This window comes from Fringilla coelebs, assembly GCF_963513975.1.
Source record: "Fringilla coelebs genome assembly, chromosome: 3".
Classification (NCBI taxonomy): domain Eukaryota; kingdom Metazoa; phylum Chordata; class Aves; order Passeriformes; family Fringillidae; genus Fringilla; species Fringilla coelebs.
The window spans coordinates 30,074,741-30,097,155 of NC_140030.1; the positions used below are offsets into that span (position 1 = coordinate 30,074,741).

Below are 22,415 nucleotides of genomic sequence, written 5' to 3' on the forward strand. Positions count from 1 at the left end.
TTATTATGTAATTTTTCATGACATGAAAACTGGGGCCAGGTTATTTGAAGCTGAATGTTCACTCAAAGCCCAGCTTATTTGCAAACAACAGAAGTGCAAATTTTAGCAATATTAAAAATGTGTTGAATTGCAGGAATAAATAATCAAACTGAGCTAATTGGGTGCTTCTTAATGTTTCCTATGGACCAACAGCAGGATAATAGCATAAGGCAGACTTTCATGTAGTGAAGTTTTACAAGTTCTGTACAGACAGTTAAGATTAAGAGATTTTAAATTGACTGGAAAAGTAAGTCTCACATTGCAAGAGTGCAATGCATTTTATTAGTGGTGAGGGGAAGAAAGTCTGTAGTTTGTCCACCAATCTTACATATTTTGTTGGTAATTACATAAGAAAACCTTTAATTTGTGGGCAGGAAAAAACAGCTAGACTTTCACTAGCCAATTTTAAACTTCATCATACTGCCTGCCCTTTCATCAGCTGCCTAGGAGCATTCCCTGCTCATTAATTGCTCTTCTGCAGAGCTGAAGATAGTAAAATTTCACAAGTCACCCATGATTTTATTTTTATTTTTTTCCCTTTTTTTCTGCTGAAGCTGACTGAACAAGTTCTCTGTTCAGGAACAGAGTAAACCACTGAACTAACTCCTTTTTTATTTCTGGAGTGAGTAGAATTTCTGTTCATCCTTGAATAGTTGGATGTGTTCAATTTAGAATCGTTAGGGATTTAAAAAAGAATATGTAGCATAAGTGTTCTTGTGCAAGAGAGACCTCTCAAAGCCTCATACCAGTTTTATGAAACAAAATTTAACCTGTGTAGATAGTTTAGGTAAACTTTCTTCTTGGAACACTTTAGGTAAGCTCCATGCTATTCTTGATGCAGCAGGTTGGAGCAGGCTCAGTGTGCACTCCATCTGCCTTGTACCTGTTTTCCACTGAAAGGAAGCACAAAAAAGTGGGAGATGAGGTGCATTGAGGTCATCCGAGCTGAGCGATCAGGGGCGCGCTGGGACACGGCCAGTGTGTGAGCTGGGGAGACTGTGTGCCCCAAGGACAAACAGGAGCTGCAGAGTGAACTGAGGAATATTGTTCACAAGCAATCAAACAATATAAGGAATGTTTCATTTAGTAAAGGCATGTGCTTTGCACTACTTAGAACAGGAAAGTTAGACTGATCTGTATGAATGACTTGTTGGATTTCAGAGCAACCAGGACTGTTTAGTTTTTCAAGACATATCTGTTTATGTACTTCTGCAGTACAAATCCAAATAAAAAAGGCATCACTAGGTATGATGCTGTGAGGCTCTGGAGTGCTCCCAGAGTAAAGAAGAAGAAAATTGGTGTTCAGATTTTTGTAGGGTTCAACTTTTTATGAAGTCTAATTTTTAAATAAAGAAAACCTGATGTGCAACAGTGCTAACAACCCAGAATTAAGCCAGAAGTTATTTGGAAAACTGTCCATGGAAAACTTGGTAAGTATTTCTAATATCCAAAATTAGAAAGTTCAGCTAAGTCCATGACACTGAATACTTTGGAAGTGTTTGGGTTCAGTGCTGTGCAGCTTTCTCTTCTGTTTAGTTTAGAGGTTTCACAGGAGTTGAGTACTGTCATGAAAATATTGTGATGTTTTCTCTGTAAAATACTGCATGCTGGGGACTATCTAAGTTATGGATGTAAGCCCCTTTAGGACAAGATTGTGTTGTACTGGGACAGTAAAGTTAAATGGTTAGGATATAAAGAACTATATAAAGAACTATAAACTACTTTTTTTTTTCACTAAGTACTTGTGCATTTGCAAACTCAACACTCAAAGATTTTTGATTAATATCAACACTCAAAGATTTTTTCATTTTGCTGAACATACCAGGATGATTAATGGTTCTGAAGGACTGCAGCAGTTACACTTGATTAACTGAAGTTCAAAATGACACTGTGAGTTAGTTTGTTTTATTATATTGCTTTTTGAATTTGAAACTGGCTCTTGGTTTTGTATAAAGTTATTTCAAGTGACAGGAATGGGTCAGTTGGAGGTTATTTTTCAATGGTAGTATATCAAATGCTGTTTTTCTTCCCCAAAATGAAGACTAAATTGGCAGATTAAACTTGGCAGTAATAGTGAGCTGCTGCCTCTCAGCTGGTACCAGGCAGCACCAGATGGCCTGTATTAGAGGTACAGACATTGGTTTATTTGCCTTTAAAATTTACTGGACAACCCTCAAAGTGGGGGCAAGTCACACTGGTGGCTTTTCCCCTTCGTATAGGAAAAACAATGTGAAATACTCATTTAACCAAATAGGAAGAGCTTAACATAGCTTGTTAGGATGGTGTGTTTGTTTTCCCCCAAAGACAGCCTAATACTCCCACAAAAATCAATCTGCTTGGACTATTGAGGCAAAAGAAAGTATTGGTCCCCCTTATTTCTCTGGGATGTAATTTTCTTATCCAAAGTATTACAAGTTATCATCCTAATAATTTTGTACAAGGAGAAATAAGTTGGAGCAAATAGTGCTCTAGTGTTCTTCACTTCTTTAGAACTGAATAGCACTGTAAGAATGCGTGGAAGAAATGAAAGCCTGCAGAATAGTTAGTGTCCACCTAAACACCAGTTAGGTGAAAGTGATCTCTAAGTGTTTACTTTTAACTTGTAAGAACAAATGGATTCACAAATATTGACCTGAACGATAATTTAAATACAGAATTCTGTTATAAATAAACTAAATGTGTTCTTTATTTTGATACTGTATTGTTGACAATTTGCTAAATCACTTGAACAGTTGATAATAACATTTCCCTAGACATCTTAACATTATTTGTCTGAGTGATTTATTTTTAAAATATCTTTCCTTCTGATTTTTATATAAAATGAAATATTACTTTAAATTGTAATAAAAATCATGTATATAATGGGAACAGAAAAACAGAAACATGTGTTGTTCTCTGATTGAATACATAGTCTTATTTATGCTCTTAGTCCTTGTTTTCATAAATTCAGGCTAAGCAGATAAGAATTAAAGCTCAGGATTTAGGAGTATGTGATAAGACATAGGGCAACCTTTTTCCCTGCCTCCTGCCCCCACAATGGGTGAAGAGTTTAAGGCTTCTCAGTCTGCATTTTACAGTCTATGGACCTCTCCCAGCCTGGTTTTACATTTCTAATCATACCTTCTCAGTCTTACAGAAGAGATCAGATTATTTTGGGTTCTTTGGTTGTTTTGAATGCTAATCTGGAGGAAAGCAAATCAAATTAGATTCTTCCCAAAACGGTGCTATTCATTCCTTTTGCAGGTAACAAAGGACTACTTCTGTTTGAGGATTGTCATGAAAATAGTCTTACTTGATGGAATTAATCTGTCATGGCTCGTATTTCGTATTTGCAGTTGTAGACAAAGAAATTAAGAAACAGATATTGCAGGTAGAAGCACTGAAAGAAACCTCTTTTTTGTCAGGGGAAAAAAAAAAAGAGAGAAGTTTTTATCTTTCTGATGTTGCCGTTCAGGAAGGGTATCGCTTTTTTTTTCCTCAGCCGTGTGTATTTGCTGTATCAGCTTGACCCTCTCTATTCTGGTCTTGCAGCAGAACAGTATTTTAATGGAATAAAAAAAAATTCTCTGCAAGTAGAATCTAAAAACAAAGAGAAAAAGCTTGAGTAGGGGCTAGTTTGGTTAAATTTGCTTTTGTTTAACTTGCCAAATGGTTTTTATCAGAAAGCTGGTTTAAGTTTGCTTAGTTTTATTTGATCCTCTGTTACACTTGTGGTCCATGCAGGTTCAAAACATAATACTGCCTTGGGTTTCTTTCAGTTGTTAATACTTATTAACAGATGGCATTTTCAGCTTGTGATAAGCTCCATAATTTTTCTTGGGGACTTTGAGACAATTAAGACAACATTACATGCTTATTTGTATATTGAACAAAATTAAGTGGACACATTTAAACAAGCATGTTCTAAATCAGCCTTACTCATAGGTGGATGCTGTCTTTAGGATAAAGACGTTCTGAGACATTTGACACCACAGGACCATGCATGATTAAAACTGCAAATCACATGTAAAAAGTTTTATAAAAATTACAGTTCTAGTTAGGAGATTGCACAATCGATCAAATGTGCAGGAACAAAATGGATGCATTTACCTGAGTGGTACTGATACCTGGAACTGAACGTAAAGAAGGATAAGGATTGGATAAGATGAAGCTGATAAGAGGAAAAAGACTTTAATTTAAATAATGTCACTCAAAATAATAATCTTATCTTGTTTTAATAATAGGCTTCCTTTGTTTTCCTAGAATAATGCAAGTACTGGAACATGGGCAAAGCAATCAAGTGCTTTTGTGTGTTCTGTTTCGTTTCACCATGCTTAAGCTAGAACGTGCTTAATCTCACTCTGGTGTGTGACGATCAAGATAGGGCAATGGTGTAGTGGGAAATCCTGCCAGAAGTGCAAATCTCTCTTTACTGAAGAGTAAAGATACTGACGTATTTTTCATAAAAAATTATTTAGATGTCACTGGCAATATTAAATCTCCAACATGAGCTTAAGCTTTAAGTGGATGATGATAATAATAATATGCCATAAGATGTTTCAGCAATGTTCCAGTGCCACTCAACAACTTTGTGTGTCTTCCAGCTTAAATTTGTAGTTGACATAGGTATTGAGTGTGTGCCTTTTTTGCTAAAAAGATTATTTCTTTGGACCGTTGAATTTATTATTGATAGTTTTGATAGTTTTTGATAGATTTTGATAGTTGCTTTTGACACTAGAACAGTTGTTTGGAACCATTTATGACTCTGGCATTTATACTGTTGCATAATTATGTTTTCACAAAGTTAACTCAAAGGTAGTTGGAAAATAGGGCTGTAGCCATGATAGAGGTAGAAGCAGGGTCTTTCAACATAATTTGAAGGGGTTTCTCACCCTAGATAATTTTGTCAGAGGAAAAGTTACCAGTTGCCTAGTTGTTCAAATAACTGGCAGCTCTTTAATGCTAAATTGCTTACATGTATCAGTCAGAAATGTTAACCCATCTGTAGTGAATTGCCTCTTCGCTATGTCAAAAAAAGAATTGCAACTGCATGAGCTTGTGTTTCAGTTTTACTTGAAATTTTTCTTTTATGAAATAGGTACCTGAAGTTAGAAGAAAATGGGGCAGTTCTGAGGTTGGTCCCCAGGCATGCCACTGTACTGTTGTAAAACAAATCTGTCCTGCCTCTCTGCTCAGCAAGTATTGTCTCTCAACTTGAGAGTATTGTTCTTCATGTAAGAGTAAGTACTGCAGGCTTGTGTGCTAGGCAGAAAGTGTATATTACACAGAGTAGTAACAAGAGCGACTTCTGTTCAAGAGAAAATACAGATTTTTTGTCTTGCCTATTTAGCCCTCGGTTTACACTGTCGGTAGATATCAGCGTATCTTTTTCTTTGGTTCAAAAGTGGATTCTTTTTGTTTAAATGAAACAGGTTGGACTGAATCTTAACATAAATGTAAAAATGGATGACGGAACAAACAAATCAGAGGCCTTGTAATAACACTCTGAACGGCCAGTTAGAAAACTTTGGCATCTTTGAAGCTGTGAAGATAAAAGCTGTAAAAGGCTTTTACATGCTGTAAAGATGATTTAAGTATGCCATTTCAGAATATACAGAAATTTCATATAGGTTCACATTTATTTAAACTGGAGGATTAGAAGCAGTAAGAAGCTTGACTTATTTCCAGTTAAGATGGAGGCTGCAATGCTTATTGATAGTTCATGTTAAAGAGTATGATGGTATGGAGAATGAAGACAAAGAAAATGGTGCTTGCCCAAGTAAAGAGAAATTCATTTTGGAATTGCATATGATTGGTTAAAATTACTTAGCTTTTAAAGTAATTGTTTCAAAGTGATTAACTTTGAAATGAGAGCAAAATTGAGGAAAAATACCCTGACTGGCAGAAGAAATTAATGTAGCTAATGATGCATAAGTATTTATTAAACATTTCTCCCTCTCACTAAGTTCTGCATTTGTGAAACAGAATTATGTATATGTATGTGAGGATGATAAAGTACTCGTCAGCTCTCTCCTAACTTCTCTAGTAGTTCAAGAAAGCAACAAGCTGATACAGAAGTAAGAAAAATAAACCTGTGGGGCTATTTCAGTCTTGTTAGCTGTCACGGAGAGGGTTGAATTTCTGTGGAGCTAATTGAGAGGCTTTTTCAAATGCATCTCCTGAGAAATAGTATGCTTAGACTTCATACAGTGTTTGTAGTGTTCTGTTTGTGATAATGACAGAAATTATACCAGCACAGAGTATGAGTTCAACACTGAGTAAAATTTCCTAACTCAGAGGCTGTTTCTATGCAACATTACTCAGTGTGATGTTGTAAGACTAAAACATAAAGACTGTAAGAATCAGATGAACAACAACAGAGGGTGGAGTAATCTAATCAGTAAAAAGGGAGCCAGTGATCTGCTTCTAGTACATCAAAGGCAAGTAGTGAGATAGGTCAAGGAAAGAGATTCTTTCCCAGGAATACCAGGCAAGTAAGGGGTGATTGCATAACAGGGTATAGAATGTGGGATACAGAGAGAAAAGAGTTTGGGGATGGCGCAGAATATTGTACACAACTTATTATGGGATGTTTAGGTGACACAGACCAAACCAGGGGAGTACAAAAATGAAGATGGATTGGGGTGTAGCAAGCTTGAGGAAGCAGGGGAGAAGTGAATAAAAAGGGGCAGTCACATATGTGCTGGTAGTTGGGCAGGTTGCTGGGCAGTAGGATTGTCTGAGCCTTCACTTGATCTCTGCAGGCTATTCTGTATTCTTGCCAAATGCTATTTGCAACTATTGAGTGTGAGTGCATTGTTTCTTCTGTGCTTGTGTGGGAACACTTGCAAACTTCAAGTTCAGGTACCAGGCAAGTGGGGTAAGAGGCTGGTGCTGGCCACTGGAAAGAGGCTGCAGGCCTGAGGAATTTGAGGGTCAGTCATTATCTAGAAGCCAACTATTTACAGGCAGCACATCTAACACCAGCTGCCAGAGACAAACATACTGTGATCACACCTCATGTGTGCTAACAGGTAGCACATTTCACGCTGGACTAACCAGGGAGTAAGATACAAGCACCTGAAAAGTTCTAAGGTATGAGCTGATTGCTGGCTAAGGGATTTGATATTAAATGAAGTTTCACATAAAAAGCATTTTTCGGCAAAAAAAGCACTTCTGTTGTAATTAATGAAAATACTGAGAAGCATCCCTTCATGAATAGGGATGGAAAGTATTTCTTTGATTGTTTTTTTTACTCTGAGCTCAATCAGTTACCATGCCTGGATCAGTTCATTCTTGTCTGTATATATATGAAGAAGGAATTACAAATAAATGCCCTTCAGTTTTAATTGGGTAAATGATGTTGTATTATGTATTACTTGAAAGGTTTTTGAAAGGAAAGTTATAAAAGAAAATATTTTAATGAGGGGCTGGAACTGATATAGCTGCATTATTGAAATCTTGCTGAGGCTAATGAGCGCAATAGAAATCAAGTAGAAATGTGTAAGCTCAGTTCATGTAACCATAATATGTGATTTGAAAACTGAAGGTGTGTTTAAAATAGCTTATGAAATTTCAAGCCATGTTTATTGCATTTCACAGCTTGCAAACTGAGATGCATTAAAATACTTTGACCCTAATCCAGTTTATAGCTCTCATAACAGGACACTGGATTAGCTGTAAGATGGATCTTTTGAGGTTTTCTGCTTCTTAGTGATTTCTTCTATAAGATGCAAACCCCAGGTTTTATTGGATTAAAAGCAGAATTATTCCATTTTATCTAAATCAAGTTCCATGACAAGATAATACAAAATAGGAAAAGGGTTGATAAACAGCTTTTTCTCTGCCTTTTGTGTCCTTGTAAACACGTCCTTGCTTTTGGGTTCAAATGCAGTAATTTCAAAGATTTACAGCTGCAGATAACTCTGCTCAAGTCTTTGCCCCCAGAATCTCTGGAAAACTTGAATATCTCTGTACTCAGACTGTGTGCCTCTCGTGTTCTGCAGTCTTGTTATCCCTAGCTCAGCTTCAAGTTGCTACATCTTGTGACCATTACCTAGAAACCTTTTGATGCTTTTTTTAAGTATCAAACTTAGGAAAGAGCTTTTCCTCTTTCTTTCAGACCCTATTCTTAACTTTTCCACTTTAAGAACATAATATATTTTAATTGGAATGCATAGAATTATTGTTTCAAATGTGGTTGTTGCTATATAGATTTAATGCATGAATATAAGAATAAGGTTTTATCTCTGATACTTTTCTGTAGTCTCAGCAGTAAGTATAAAGAGCCAACTTAATTGTAGCAAATTGTACTTTTACATGGTTCATACGTTATTTTGAGCAAGGTAAAAGGGCCTCTAAGATTGTCTGATGCATTAGAAAGGAGCTAAACCAATTCAGCTAAGTACAAGACATAAAAGGTTTTAAGCCTTCTTGGAATATATTGACTAAAGTAAATGAGATCTGAGCTAACATTTTAAATTCAGTTAAAATACAATGTTAGTACTGCTTGTTCAATAAGTAAGAACAAAGGAATAGTCTTAATCTATTTTCATAGAAATGATTAGTGTATTAGCCTAGACCCAGCTGAAATCATATTAATGGAATAAGATTATGGTGCAAGGTCTGTTATTTCTGCCATGAAGTTTTTAATTCAAATTACTAAAGATATAATGCATTTTACATAATCTTGCTCGAGTATCTTGCTCTGTGAAAATCTAATGAAATCCACATACCCAGGTTTTTAAAGTGAAGATTTAGATCAAGGACCACTTTTAAAAACTTTTCCTTTGGGTATGTATTTTAACTGAAGGACCTTCATGTGTACAGAATCATATTTAGCAACATCAAAAGGCAATTTGGGTTTTTTTTGTTCGCTTAGTGTGAATGCCTTTAATAGGCTTACCCAGGTTAGTGTGAGTAGTTCAGTGTCTGTGAGTGATTAACTGAAATAATCACAATAGACTCTTAAATAATCAATTTACATTTTCCCCTTGGCTTGACTCTGTTTCAAGATAATTCTAGTTTGATAAATAAGAATGATGGCTTTTTTGTTGTTGTTGACATGCAGGTTTTTCTCTTGATTAGAAATGCATCAGAGTTTGATTGCAGAGTTGCTGTAGTTTATGCAATTTCACAATGATACCAACATAGTTTTACTTTGTGTTTCAATATAGTGCATCAGTTTTCTGGCTTTTTTGCTACTTAGGCAAAATAGGAGTTCATCACTTGCTAAAAGTATCATCTGTTCTGAAAAGTTAGTCCGATTTCTAAATTTCTGTGTCTTTAGTTGCAAGTCTGAAAAAACAAGTGCTGGTATTTTATAGGAGGGTAAACAAAATAACACATTTAGTCTTTAATGCCATTTAAATAAAATATTATGAAAATACTAATTTTTACTTATTTTCAGATCAGGTATGAATGATATAAAAATATTCTTTGAAAATTCTAGGATGTGCCTACATGAGTAACACTGTAAATGGATATGGACTAAACTTTTAAAGCCATAAGCATCAGAAAAATATCTACAAACCTATTGCAAAATATAGTGAGTTGCTAACATTTTCTCATATGGCAGTTCACACGTGTTTATGCTCTCCTGCAAGTTTTATTGCAAGCAGGTAATGAAGAGGGAAGAAATCCAATTGCTTTATGCACAGGGCATGCAATTCCTATGTATTAAGAGCAAAGGAGAGCTTTCATTCAGTAACTGTAGAAGTGTATATGAGCTCTAGTGAGTAAACTGGAAACTGCTTTTAAGTAAGTTAGAAGTGCTTTCCACAAAATTATTTAATGTATCTTCAGCTTTCATAAGGCTTCTTGTAGCTAAGGTAGGGAGTATGAGTTAGAAATGCAATGGTATTCAGATGCATTTTAAACAGACTGAGTTCTAGATCTGTATGAATTTTTCATTATAGTGGAAAATTGAGGAAAAAAATGTGAAGGAAAATGGGAGCAGATAAGTGGACTGGACAGCTGATGAATCAGATTTTTGACAGTGACTGATATCTTGCTTGAGAGTAGGAGAGATTTTCAGATTAGTAACTTATGACTGCTCTGACTGTAGTGTTTTTCTACTTTAGAGGTATTAATCATGTGGCTTTTGTCCTGAACTATGTGTGCTACCTCTTTAAATGCTCTCACACAGTGTAAATGAGAGTAAGGTTAATGATAATCCTAAATGCTGGTGTTGAAATCTGCTAAATTATTTACATTATTATCTTGCAGTAGTGAATTTGGCAAAATTCTGCTAGTTTTTAAAGTATTTTGTGTGGTTTACATTTTTACTGAATGTCGTATCTTTTAGAGCTGTTAAACCCTTAAAATCTGCCGATACGATGATAACTCACATAAGGTTACAGAAGCAGAAAATGGAAACTTGAATCTCCCTTTTACAAAGAAAAATAATCACAGTGTTTTCGCTCTGTGCTGGCACTCTTGAACCAGGCATTATGGGAAAGGTTTGTTCACAACTATCAGTTCCAGTGCAAAATTCCCTCAGCTGCCTGTCAGAGGAGAGCATTCTGGGGAACAGAGATGTGCAGAAGAGTAGCCCATAGATTTAGACCAAAGGCCCTAGAATGTATGATCATATTAAACAATGTTCTGAAAGGATACCAGTATCTTTACTTATTTAATAAACTTGTGCTATTTTCCTATTTTACTACAATAGTAATTTTTAAAAGGCAGTGCATTTGACTGCAGAGCAATGTATTTGATGCTAGAACTGAATATTCTTACTGTTTTATCGTTAAAAATGTAGCACTTATCAGAAGACCTCACGTATGTTATCTGTTCTATCAACCAAGCAAGCAGGGGTAGAGCTTTCCACTTGCCTCTTGTCTTTCCCTGCCCAACTTGTGCACCACTAGCCAGATGTGTTTGGGCATGGTGCTGAAAGTTGGGAAAGGACAAGCTTGTTTTGCAGTAAGGGAGCTGTGGTTGCAGGAGCCACAGACCTAATAGCATCATGTTATGTGAATTTAATCATATAGTGAATTTAATTGGTGTGTGACAGTCATGGTGGTACTGACCCTCCTTTTTATCTTGCCCATATATAACCATATCCCCTATAGGCAACATCCTATGTGCTGTACTGTAATCTCTGTACCAAGGAAAGAGGAGAATTGGCTTGGCAATGCTTTCGGGTTTTTTTTTCTGAGGCAGAATGAATCACTCATTTAATGGTTATCTCCAAAAATAGCTGGCTGAAGAAAATTTGATGAAATACCCCACTGACACAATGGACTTCCTACAGTATGTGACTTATGCTTCAGGTGTTACTCAATTTTCTTCACAATCTCATCTCCTGCAGATTTGCTGTCCAAGTTTCTGTGAGAAAGCATTGCTGCCCATTTCAGGGACTTAGAGTTTACCTTTGGATGAGTCAACTGTAAAACTATAATACTCAGATTCAGATCTTTGAGGCTTGTGTACACTGAGCTTCAATGAGAAAACTGAATTTGGGAACTCACTGTAGTTTGCTGGATGAAGTTTGTGTATAGGTTGATTCACTTGACTTGTGCTCCTTGCATCTGTTTGACAAAGTCAATAGAGTGCCAGAAAAAGGGGAAGAGAAGGTGGTTGTGGAAAAAATCTACCAGCAGGGAAGTACTGCTGACTCCTAAGTGTATGTGTATGTCTGTGTGTGTGTAGTCCTTGAATGTACTTAATGAGATGCTTGGAGGTTGGCTTGCTTAAATTAGCAAAACAAGAAATATGATTGTGCAAAGCAAGCAAAACTAAAATGATACAGTTAACAAAGTATCACCACTCAGCAATAGCCAAAACACCAGTGTGTTATCAACAGTGCTGTAACCACAAATCCAAACTATGGCATTGTATCGACTGCTGTGAAGAATGTGAACTCCATCCCAGCCAGACCCAGAAAGGCAATTAGTTTGAAAAACATACAGTATAAAGTGCATATCAGTTCCCTCTGTCCTTGTCAAAGAAACATCTTTATTCACTAATAATTTGTTTTAGAGTAACATATAAGAGAGAGAAACAAGTCTGTAAAATCAACTCTAGAACTTAAGGTGTGAATGGAGTAGTTAACACTGTTACTTGCTGATTTATTTGGTTTCATTTAACTCAAGAAAAGTATTTCCCATAAATTAGATTGAACTAGAATGGTGTAACTAATAGTATATTGAGAGCAATACATTGTGGGAGCTCAATAAAAGCCAATATTGATTTCTGTAAAATGGAGCTTTCTTTTTTAATTTGAGACCTAGCAGACACCTTTTTTCTTTTTTCTTTTTTTTTTTCTTTTTTTTCCTTTTTTTTTTTTTTTGCTGGCCTAACCTGGTGTTCTTACCCATTTTTTCAAAATTAAACCTTGTGTTTAACTTGTGTTGTTGCACAAAATTAGTAAAGAAAGAATAAAGGAGGGTGGTGCAGTAATGCAATATTAAATGCAAGTTGCTGAGTTAAAAGATGCTCTTTCATGATGGAATGGAAAACTTTCTCATTCTGTGTAAATTGGGAAGTTTTTGATAATGGTGTTCTTTTCATCTTTAAGGACAAAGCCAGAACTGCAGCACAATAATCATCACAACTTTGGTACAGATTTTCATAGCTTTTCCATCAAAACCTGATAGACTGGAAATCACCTTCAAGTCTTAGAGCTGATGTTGGATAAATGAGCAAGATTGATAGGTGACTAACCCTGCCATTCTCTAATGGTAGGGAAATGAGCAAGATGAATTAAATCATAGACAGTATCTCCATGAATTACGAGAAGACTGCCTGGTGCAGCTTCCACTAATGAAGGTATCATCTCAGTGTGAGATTAAAGTAGGATTGTGCACTTGGTGGCATTAAAATCACATAAGGAAGAGGTGACCTGGTCTTCTCCACTGTTGCCTGCTTTTGGATTTTGTGATGGTTTTTTAGCACAGAACATTATAGTTGGCCAAGGTGTACTGTGGAGGTATATGGAGATTACCAGCATATAAATTTCCATCTAGTAATTTCAAGCCAGTTGATTTACAGTGGCAGTGTGGGGGAAATTAGGTGAAGGTCCAAATACTCATTTCTACATTTCCATTTTAATTTAGTAGGAAAGAGATGCTGCTTCTTATGTGTAGACATAATTTCTCAGCTGTTCATTTTGGTAGAGGTAGAGTTACGAGGCATTCACAGATATTTTTGAATATTTGCTTTTTAGATACTGAAAGATGATTAATCTTGCTATGTGAGGACTACTTACAGATGTGGTATTAGCACCATACTGTCACATAATTGTTTTGTAGATGTAGAGCAGACAAGATTAAGGCATCACTTGATTTGGGTATAAAACTGGGAGTCATTCATCACTGGATACTAAGAATTAAATGAGAGCGGGAGATTGAAGAGAGAATTGTTTCCTTGATGGCACCTTTATCCATTATCAATGCCATCACAAAACCTTATTGAAGTAAAGGGAGACACCCTGTGATGCTCCACCCTTGTCTGCCAAGCCAGTCACAACACTGTTTAAAGTGTTGCTTTGGTCAAGCATGGCTTCCTCTTGATGAAGCCATGCTGATTTCTTCCATTCTTCTTGTCCTTTTTGTGCCTGGAATTGGTTTCCAGGTTAGTTGTTCCATTGCCTTCCAAGGTATTGAGGTAAGACTAAGCAACCAGTTGTGCCTTGGGTCTTGCTTCTTGCCCCTGAAGAAAGGACTGGCAGAAGAGCATAAGAAGAGTGGAAGGTTAAAAGGACTGCATTGGAAAATAAAACAATAAGAAATTATTGTATCTCAGTTACCTGTCATCTACAGGGTTGCAAAAATTTATAGTGCCCATACTGTATCTGAGTAACGAGTGTGTCCCTGCTCCTGTACTGAAAATAGGTGCTTAATCAGTGAAAATACTTGTAAGAGGTTACAAGGTTAATTCTTTATTTGCCTCCTTAATTTGGCCAAAGTATCTAATACCTGCTGATCAAGGGATAATTTAAATTAGGTTTTGTGGCTCTTTTCATAACAAGGACTCAAGTTTTTTTAGGTAAAAAATTCCAAGTCATGCTGATCATGTGGAGGATGTAACACTTGGAAGCTTCTGGCTTCAGTTTCTTTCAGTGATATTTGCAAACAAACTGTTTTCAATAATCTCAGAATAATTGAAGGCGGTGGACATTGCTTGCTTTCAAGTCTCCAACATGAGAAGAACCCTGAAGGGTAATGTAGTGGCCATAAGTGACAGCTGTGAAAAATGGCTATGTAACACCTGCATATCAAAGATGTATTGATGTTCTGCAGTTTGCAAGGACAGTATTTCAGAAGAATGTACTAGCAGCATAAAAATGATTTTGAATGAGAAGCTGTTAATACATGACCTGAAGTAAATATATCTAGAAATTGCTATAACCATGTACTTCATTCACTAAACCCACATATATTACTAAGACAATCTTGGCTGTCATAAAAAAATAGTAGCCCCAGTAACCTTGAAGGCTCCACTTGAAAATAAATGCACAAAATTGTGTACCTGTTCTTTCTACCTGCCTTTTTCATATCAGATTCTTAATGCTATTTTTAGTTTACTTAATGCTGCTTAATCTCCTGTTGTTAATGTGGTCTTATTCCAAAGGGCATAGCAAGGAATAGGTTATCTAGTACTGGTGTCAATACTTAAAAATAATTGCTGTGGGATTCAAGGAGACTAGTAATAGAAACTGAGATGAATCTTAGTGCAGCAAGACTCCCAAGCATTTGTCATACTACCTTGCAAGTCTACAAAATGAGGTGTTTTTTAGATAGAACACAACACTAAATTAAACAGGAAGTTTAAGAAATGTCACTGCCTTGTTATGCAGGGGTTTTTTTTCTGTTGCTCACTTCTGTGCTCACTGAGTGCTCACTGAGTGCAATGCTTAACATCTTGAAAGGCCTCTCTCTACATAAAGCTTAGTCATGAATGACTCTTATTGGGGCAAAGCTGCTAAAAAGAAATTAAACATCACATTTCTCTTTATGATTTGAAGTAATATTTTCTAGTAACTCTAGAGTGACTTCCTTTTTGTTCTTGTCCAAAGTTTCAATACCTTGCTTATGCCAGAATTATATGGGCTAGAAGAGACCTCTTGAGGTTCTCTCCTCAACCCAGAAATATGGCATGATCTCTGCTAGAGAGCACTGAAGTAAGCCATTGCTTTTTGTTACATCTACCTCAGGTGGACCACAGAGCAGAATCCATGGGACTGAACAGAGAACAGGACTCTCAGAAGCAGCATGGTAGTGAGGGTAATTTAGGTATTCTTAAAAGTAATTGTGTGTGAGCATGTTTCTTGTTCTAACTCATGCCACTGGTGCCTTACCTAGTTTATGCCTAAGTGCAGGTGACTTTAGAGAAGTCCCTGTCTGTCTGTGAATCATGGCAGACCTTAAGCACCAAACAAATGTCTTCTGAATTTGCACAGGAGCCCTCCTATGTGCTATGAAGCATCTTAAACACAAATAAAGGCATACTGAATTACAGAATTGATTGAAATCTCAGACAGGAGGATAGGAAATTCCAGAAAATGGTGCTTGTTATGGTGAGAGAATGAAGGGAACAAAATAATTTTGCAGGTATAATTAAAGAGGAAGATCTTTTGTTCCAGATAGCTGCCGAATATTGCTTTGTGTGTCTGCTGTTATACAGATGAATTATTGGTGAATGTTAGGTGACTAATGTGGTTTTTCATTTTTCAGACTGAAGGTTAGAATGTTGGTGAAAACTGTGTAGCTGCAAAGATGTTGAATAGTGCTTTAAGGAGAAAATCTTCACCAAGGAAACAGAAATGCAGTATTAATAGCTAGAAATATTTGATATACTGATGACCTTGAAAATAATTTTTGCAGCTTTTCTTAAAGTAATTAACTCTGAAGTAAACTTAAAATCTAGTAGTTTACTTACTGACAAGGGGAGCAAAATGGGACAGAAACTTTTGATCAAGAGATAATAGTTACGGTATTGGAAAAGGGCATTTTAAGAGATCAAATTTTTGTAGAAATTCATATTTTTATACCTTGTATCTTCATTGCCTTTCTTATTTAGAGTGATGAAACAGAAATATGCATTTAATATGTACTGAAGACATTTATTTGACAAAGCAGAGGACCTAAGTCGATTATTCCTCCCATATTTTTAAAATTTTTGTTTAGATAATGAAATTAAATTGCCACAGTAGTAAATACCAAATAAAAGAAAGTACTATTTGAACTCTTTTTCCTTAGTTCTTATTAATGTATGCACAAGTGTTTGACTTCTGTGAAAAGTTTGCATTCAGAACTAACCTGTCAAGCTTTAAATTATTTCAAACTTTGGTTTTAGGTAGTTATTAGAAATCTAATACAGTGTAGTGAAAATTTGCACATTTAGTATAATTCTAACAGTTTTTCTTTTCTGTTGAAAGAAGTCATTCTATATTCTTAATTTTTAAGCTATTTAAGCAAAAGGAAAAATAAACAGTTTCATTAAATAAAGGAGCATGTCAGAAATGCTTTTTACAATTTATGTGACCCATAGTGTTTCTTACAGAGATGGAGAAAACTCAGATAGTCGAGGTTTTATGGTACATTCTGTTCTGAAGTACTTACCGTTAGTTCTGATTTGTGTTTATAATAATAATTATGTTGGTTTATGGCGTATTTACTGAGATATGGTCAGTTGTAGAAAACTTCATTTTGAATTGTCACTTTTAAAAAATTCCTGATGGTTTACTTTCAAAAATGATACTTTTTTGTGTTTGGAATTGGTGTGCTATGCTCCAGATTGTAAACACGGTGTTGAAAGTTACAATACACAATAGAGTCAGGGAATTCATTTTTCATCAGGCTATTTCCCAAACAGCTGGATCTTGAGCAAGATATGTAAAGTCAAACTAAGGATTTTTGGCAAGAGGGAGCAAGTATTTTTCTGAGAGATTAGCAAGGGTCACATTATGTGTGATGGTACCTGTTAGCAGTACCTGCAGGAATGGAGTTTGGTTAATCGGGGCTCTTTGCTGAAGGTTTTCAGTGGGGATTTGCTCATACAAGGGGAATGTCTGTAGTGTAACAGGCTTCAGTTCACTTGGGCTGCCTTTGAATACTCTTGAGTTCCTCACTGCTCTTTACAAACACCAAGCTCCTTACACTTTATCCTCCTTTGGTAGGAGAGCAAGAAAGTCCAGGAGTACCTAAAACAGGTCTTTATATGATTGTGTTGAACTTTAAATGCTAATGCTAAATACTAAGATTCAATGACTTCTGCAACCTCAGGAGCCTCAGTGACCCTGAGAAAGCCACGTTATGTTTGTGATTAAAGTGTTAGTGAAGCAGGTTCTGTTGGTGTCTGCCCTGTGCCCAGCCTGACAGTGTCCTGCCACTGTTACTGTGTAATCTCTTCCAGTTAAAGGCTGTACTCATTGATCAACCAGTCCACTTCAGGTTTTTGTGATACGTGTGGAGAAAGGCACATTAAATGCGCATGAAGAAATGCATTTGTCACGTCACTACTTTTTACCAGTTCATCTTCATTTTAGAAACTGATGTTTTGATGGATTCAGGGGATCAGCCTGATACTGGTGTAAGAACTATAAACAGATTTATGGTGTAATTTTCATAATCAAATTTCACATCAATACCATCATACATTTTGAAGTCTCTGGGCAAGAGAAAACTAGGAATTCCCTTTTCAGAAGGAGAAGAATGCTGTTATTAGCATTCAGGTTTATAGAGGAGAAGGTCATGAACTCAGGTTATGTGCATCAGTGTTCAGCATATCAAAATTCTGCACGTTCTGCAGATGTTCTTTGCAGAAAGGCAAATTGATGTCATTAGTATGCTTCTAGTTTGTAAATTTAAGCTTTTAAAAACTTTATTTTTTTACTCTTTATGCTGCAAAACCATATAGTTTGGTTGCTGAATGAGTTGATAAATTATAGACAGCTTTTTGCCTACTGCTTGATATGCAGTGGTTCAATTTAAGACTTCAATTTATTTTAAATTATCCTCAAACTTAAATTTATTTAAAAATTTAGTACATACCAGTGAACAATAATTTTTTACAGTCATGTGCCATGTCCCTTTTGACCATAACTGCCACATACTTCATTACAAATCAAATTCATTATGATAAAAAAATATGGAAAAGAACTTCTGATACTGAAGCAGGGTCTTTAATGAAAATTTTTTAAGCACTGAATCTTTTCAGACATGTTATTTGTGTTTATTTTTTTTCCCTTACAAGCCACAGAAGAAAGAGGATCAGCAATCAGAAGCTAAAGCAAGTCCAAAAAAGTCATCAGAACCCACTATTGACCTTTTAGGACTTGGTAAGCAGTACATAATTGCTTGGTTTTAAATCAAACAGATATGTAATTTTATATTTTAATAGGTACTTCTATTTTTTTCTGTGATTACTGAAAGAGTAATATGAAAACCATAAGATTGCATGCATGAATGTAAAACTTTAACAGAAAATGCCATTGGGATGTGGGTATTTCAGTACTTATGATTTGCTAGGGAGAGTAATGAGATCCTGTGGGAAGGGGAAGTTATCAAAGTGATCTTCAAAGGCCTTGTGGATTGTAGTATTTCATTGTTTATGGTACAAGTGTACTTTTTAATGAAAATGCTGAGGTCATCTGAATCATGTATCTGTAAAAGACATTATATCATACATTTCCTATATTAGTTAAAAGAACAGTAAACTGTCAGACTGCAGCTGACTAATACCTTGTGAAACTTAATATAGTGGGCATTTCAGTGTTCTGTACTGACTGCAACCATCATTCATTTTTATCTAATCCACCTTTTTGTTTTCTGACTGGCAGGTAACTATGGGTTTGCCCTGTAAATAAAGTAGTTCCTAGTAAAATAATTTAATTGACACTGTCTGCCTATACTGTTGTGCCTAGGCCATTCTCATAAAATACGTCTTTCATTTATCTAGTGTTGCTCTTAATGTTTTTTCTGTTTGATTGAATCTTAAAATGTAAATGGAAGAATAAAATATTAGAGTATTTTTATTTCTTTTTGAAATTCTGTTAGGAAAATCTTCTACAAGTTGTGAATGGATATTAAGAGTATTCACTTTCTATCCATTTAATGGTTACTCCTAATTTTCTACATGATTTCTACGTTATATTGGAGGAGGCTAAGAAGTCTCTTAAATGCAATTCTAGTAACTTCACTTTGTAGAAGAGTGTTTTGGGGTTTTTAAAATTTTTTGTTTCAAGGTATGAATAATGTGACAAAACAGTTAATGTTTTCTCTGTTTTAAAATTCACATCAGTGGTGTTTTCCCTCTGATGTAGAGCTAACTGTAAAGTACCGTTTTTGCATGGGTTATGTGTATGTTGTCCATATCTCATTCCAAGTAATTGCTACTATAGGCGTGCAAATCTTAATTAACACCATAGAATGAATGTTAAATGAGCCTATTTTAAAAAAAAAGTAATTTAGGCCTGATGGAAAGCTGATTTTCCTTTTTTTTCCTTTAGCAGACCAACAACCTAATTAAAACCTAAAATTTAATCAATATGTGGTTTTGAGATTGCTAGGCTTCTGTATTCTGTTTGTCATGATTTGAAAAGTATCTTGGTAACACTGTTTTATGATACAATAATGAACTCAGATTACATTGGCTAACTTGGAATGTAATGTGCAATGAAAATAGTAGTATAATTGGTGTTCAACAGCTCTGCTTCTTCAATGAGATATAAAAAGGGCAAAGTTTATAATATGTATGTTAAAAGCCCATGATTTTAGAGGAGGGAATGCTTAAAGGTCTTTTAAATAACAAATTGAAAAGCAGTGTAATAAGCCAGTAGCACTTGGAATCCACTGAGCTGCAAATGAGATATTTGTTAATGAGAGCAGACCTGCATATTTCATTTGAAGAGTTGCCTTTTAATTAGCACCTGCAATAGAAGACTTCAGATAGTATTAAAAGAGAGTTCACATCAACCCAGTATATCATAGAACCACAGAGTAGTCCAGGTTGGAAGGGACTTCAAATGACCTTCTGGTCCAACGAGTCAGTGGGAAGGGGAGTGTAGAGGTTATCTAGCATCCTATCTAGGCACACAGCCTGCAAATCTCCATTAATGGGAACTCTGTTAAAGTGGAGTTGTTCTAGTAGTTGATCTCACAGTAAAAAATTTCTTTCTTACATTGACAAACTTTTAGCTGTTGCCCCATCTTCCCTGTGTGGCTCTGTGTATTGTGAAGAGAGAGGCTGTGACCTCCTTCAGTCTTTCCTCATAGAGCAGATCCTGCAGCCCTTTGGCCATCTTCATGCCTCTGCTTTGGACCTTCTCCAGTCTGTGTCTGTCTTGAATTGCGGGAGCCAGAACTGGACACCGACTCCAGGTGAAGCCTGGGAAGCGCTGAGTCGAGTGGGATGATCACATCTTTGCCTCAGCAAGTAACACCCCTGTGGATACATCCCAGAATTTCACTCACCTCTTTTGCTGCAGTGATGCGGGGCTGATTAAAATGTTTGATATGTCAAATCAAATAATATTAAAATGGATATGAATGCTTAGCTCGTTCGTCTTACTGAGCAGACATTTTTCTAATGAGGATTCATTCTCTTAGGACTTCATTTCTGCAAGTGGAGAGTAGTACTAGCTTTTAGTAGGGCAGCTCAAAATCACTTGTGATAGCAGGTTAAGTAATTTTAATGGATCAAAATTCATGGTAGAATAAGTTTGGCTTTCAGAACAGCCCAGCTTCTTGACAAAGTATTTTCTTGAGTAACCCTCACTGCTAGCTTTGAGTATAGTGTTAGTCTCTGGGTCATTGTTCTTTTTGTATAAGTTGGTTTTGCAGTAGTGACCTCATCAGAGGGTAAACTTCCTTAGATAGGACTTATCCTGTGAAAATTGTAGCTGGGCAATTTTCTAAATGGAAACTCTCTTTCACTTTTCTTTACAAATTGCAAAATTTTCAAGAAAATATGCCTTGGGGAATTGTATCTTTAAATCTTGTAATAGGAGAAGAGGCATAATATCCTCAGTGACCCTGCTATCACTTTTGTGTTTGTTCTGAGCCCTTTTAAATAGATCTGTGTCCTTCCTTTGATTTCCTCATCAGGAGGTTGTTACTGAGATGCTGTTTAGATACTTACTTTTTGATGATGCAACATTCATGGGTTTTGGCTTTCTGATTCAGAATAGATTTTTATTCAGAACTCCTCATACAAAGCGTGGGGAAATGGACATGACCAAGCTAAATATTGTTATGATCTCTACAGGCAGCAGTGTTAGTGTCCTTGCTGTGCAACCCCAGATTCCTTCCCTCTCTTTACAAGCAGTGGGAAATAACAGCCTGTTTCTGTAGGCCAAGACTGAAACTTCTTTTATAGTCATCTCTACAATTATTTGGATCTTACCCATGCTGGAAGACTGCCCTGTTGAAAATATGGAGATCTAAAATTGACACTAAAATCAATAATACAGGATGTTATAAAATGAATTTTTAATAGGATAATTATAGGAAACAGTCTTTGGTTTGAAAGTCACAGTGTGTAAACCACAGTTCTTCAGCACTTAAATGGTTGGTGGTGCTGTATTTTCATCTTTCTAGTGTTAACCTTGCGCTCTTTTTGGGGATCTTTTTTTATCTTTCACAAGGTAGATGTCTCCATTTATGCCAGGTTGATGTAAATGATTTCTTTATATATTTTGTTTAAAATGTCATGATAGCTATGCACAAATGTCCATGGAATATTGGAATGTTACACAGGCAGTTTGTGATCATTGTGTTTGCCAAGAAATGCCACTTAGAAATTACTTTGACATAGAGAGGAAAAAAAAGAAGTAGTAGTTTTAAATTATATTACCTTACAAAATTACCAGAAAGAAGAAAAGTGCATTTTACGTATTCTGCATCATTTACCATGTTTAGATGTGCCCTTCAAAAAATAAACAATTTCATATTCTGGATTAACCACTGTAGTTACAATGAATAGCTAGAAGAAAACAGATTTATTATGGTATTTACTGCATTTGATGTGTGGGGCATTCATCTGGCATGGCTGGAGGCAAAATACGATATGCTAAAAGCTGCTTATCTTCTTCTGCATGGGAAATATTCTCTGAAAGAGCTCTCTGAAGTTTTGAGAGGTTAATAGTGATATGAAACATAGCTGAATGTTGCATAACTGAGAAATGTACTTTTGTCAAGGCCTGTTGGGTAAGTACCAAAGCAGCATGGTTGGTCCTAAGTCAGAAAGTTGCATTTAAGAAATAGTGAAGATAGATTTGTAAATATATAAATATCATATATGCACATATAGATCACAGACTCCTAGAACAATTCAGGTTGGAAGGGACCTTTACAGGTCATCTAGTCCAACCCCCTTGCCATAAGTAGGGATATCTTCAACTAGATCAGGTTACTCAGAGCCCTGTCCAACCTGGCCTTGAACGTTTGGAG

General features: G+C 35.9%; 1 protein-coding gene across 3 annotated transcripts in view; it reads left to right on the forward strand.

Annotated features, from left to right (window-relative positions):
• Nucleotides 1-22,415, forward strand: part of SMAP1 (small ArfGAP 1) — a 91,263-nt gene that overhangs the window by 50,678 nt on the left and 18,170 nt on the right. For 2 of the 3 annotated variants that reach the window (XM_084203739.1, XM_084203741.1), the window contains one exon: nucleotides 18,220-18,304. In XM_084203739.1, coding sequence (XP_084059865.1) covers nucleotides 18,220-18,304 — 85 coding nt within the window. The remainder of the gene's footprint in view (nucleotides 1-18,219; nucleotides 18,305-22,415) is intronic. The other variant, XM_084203740.1, reaches the window with a different exon arrangement.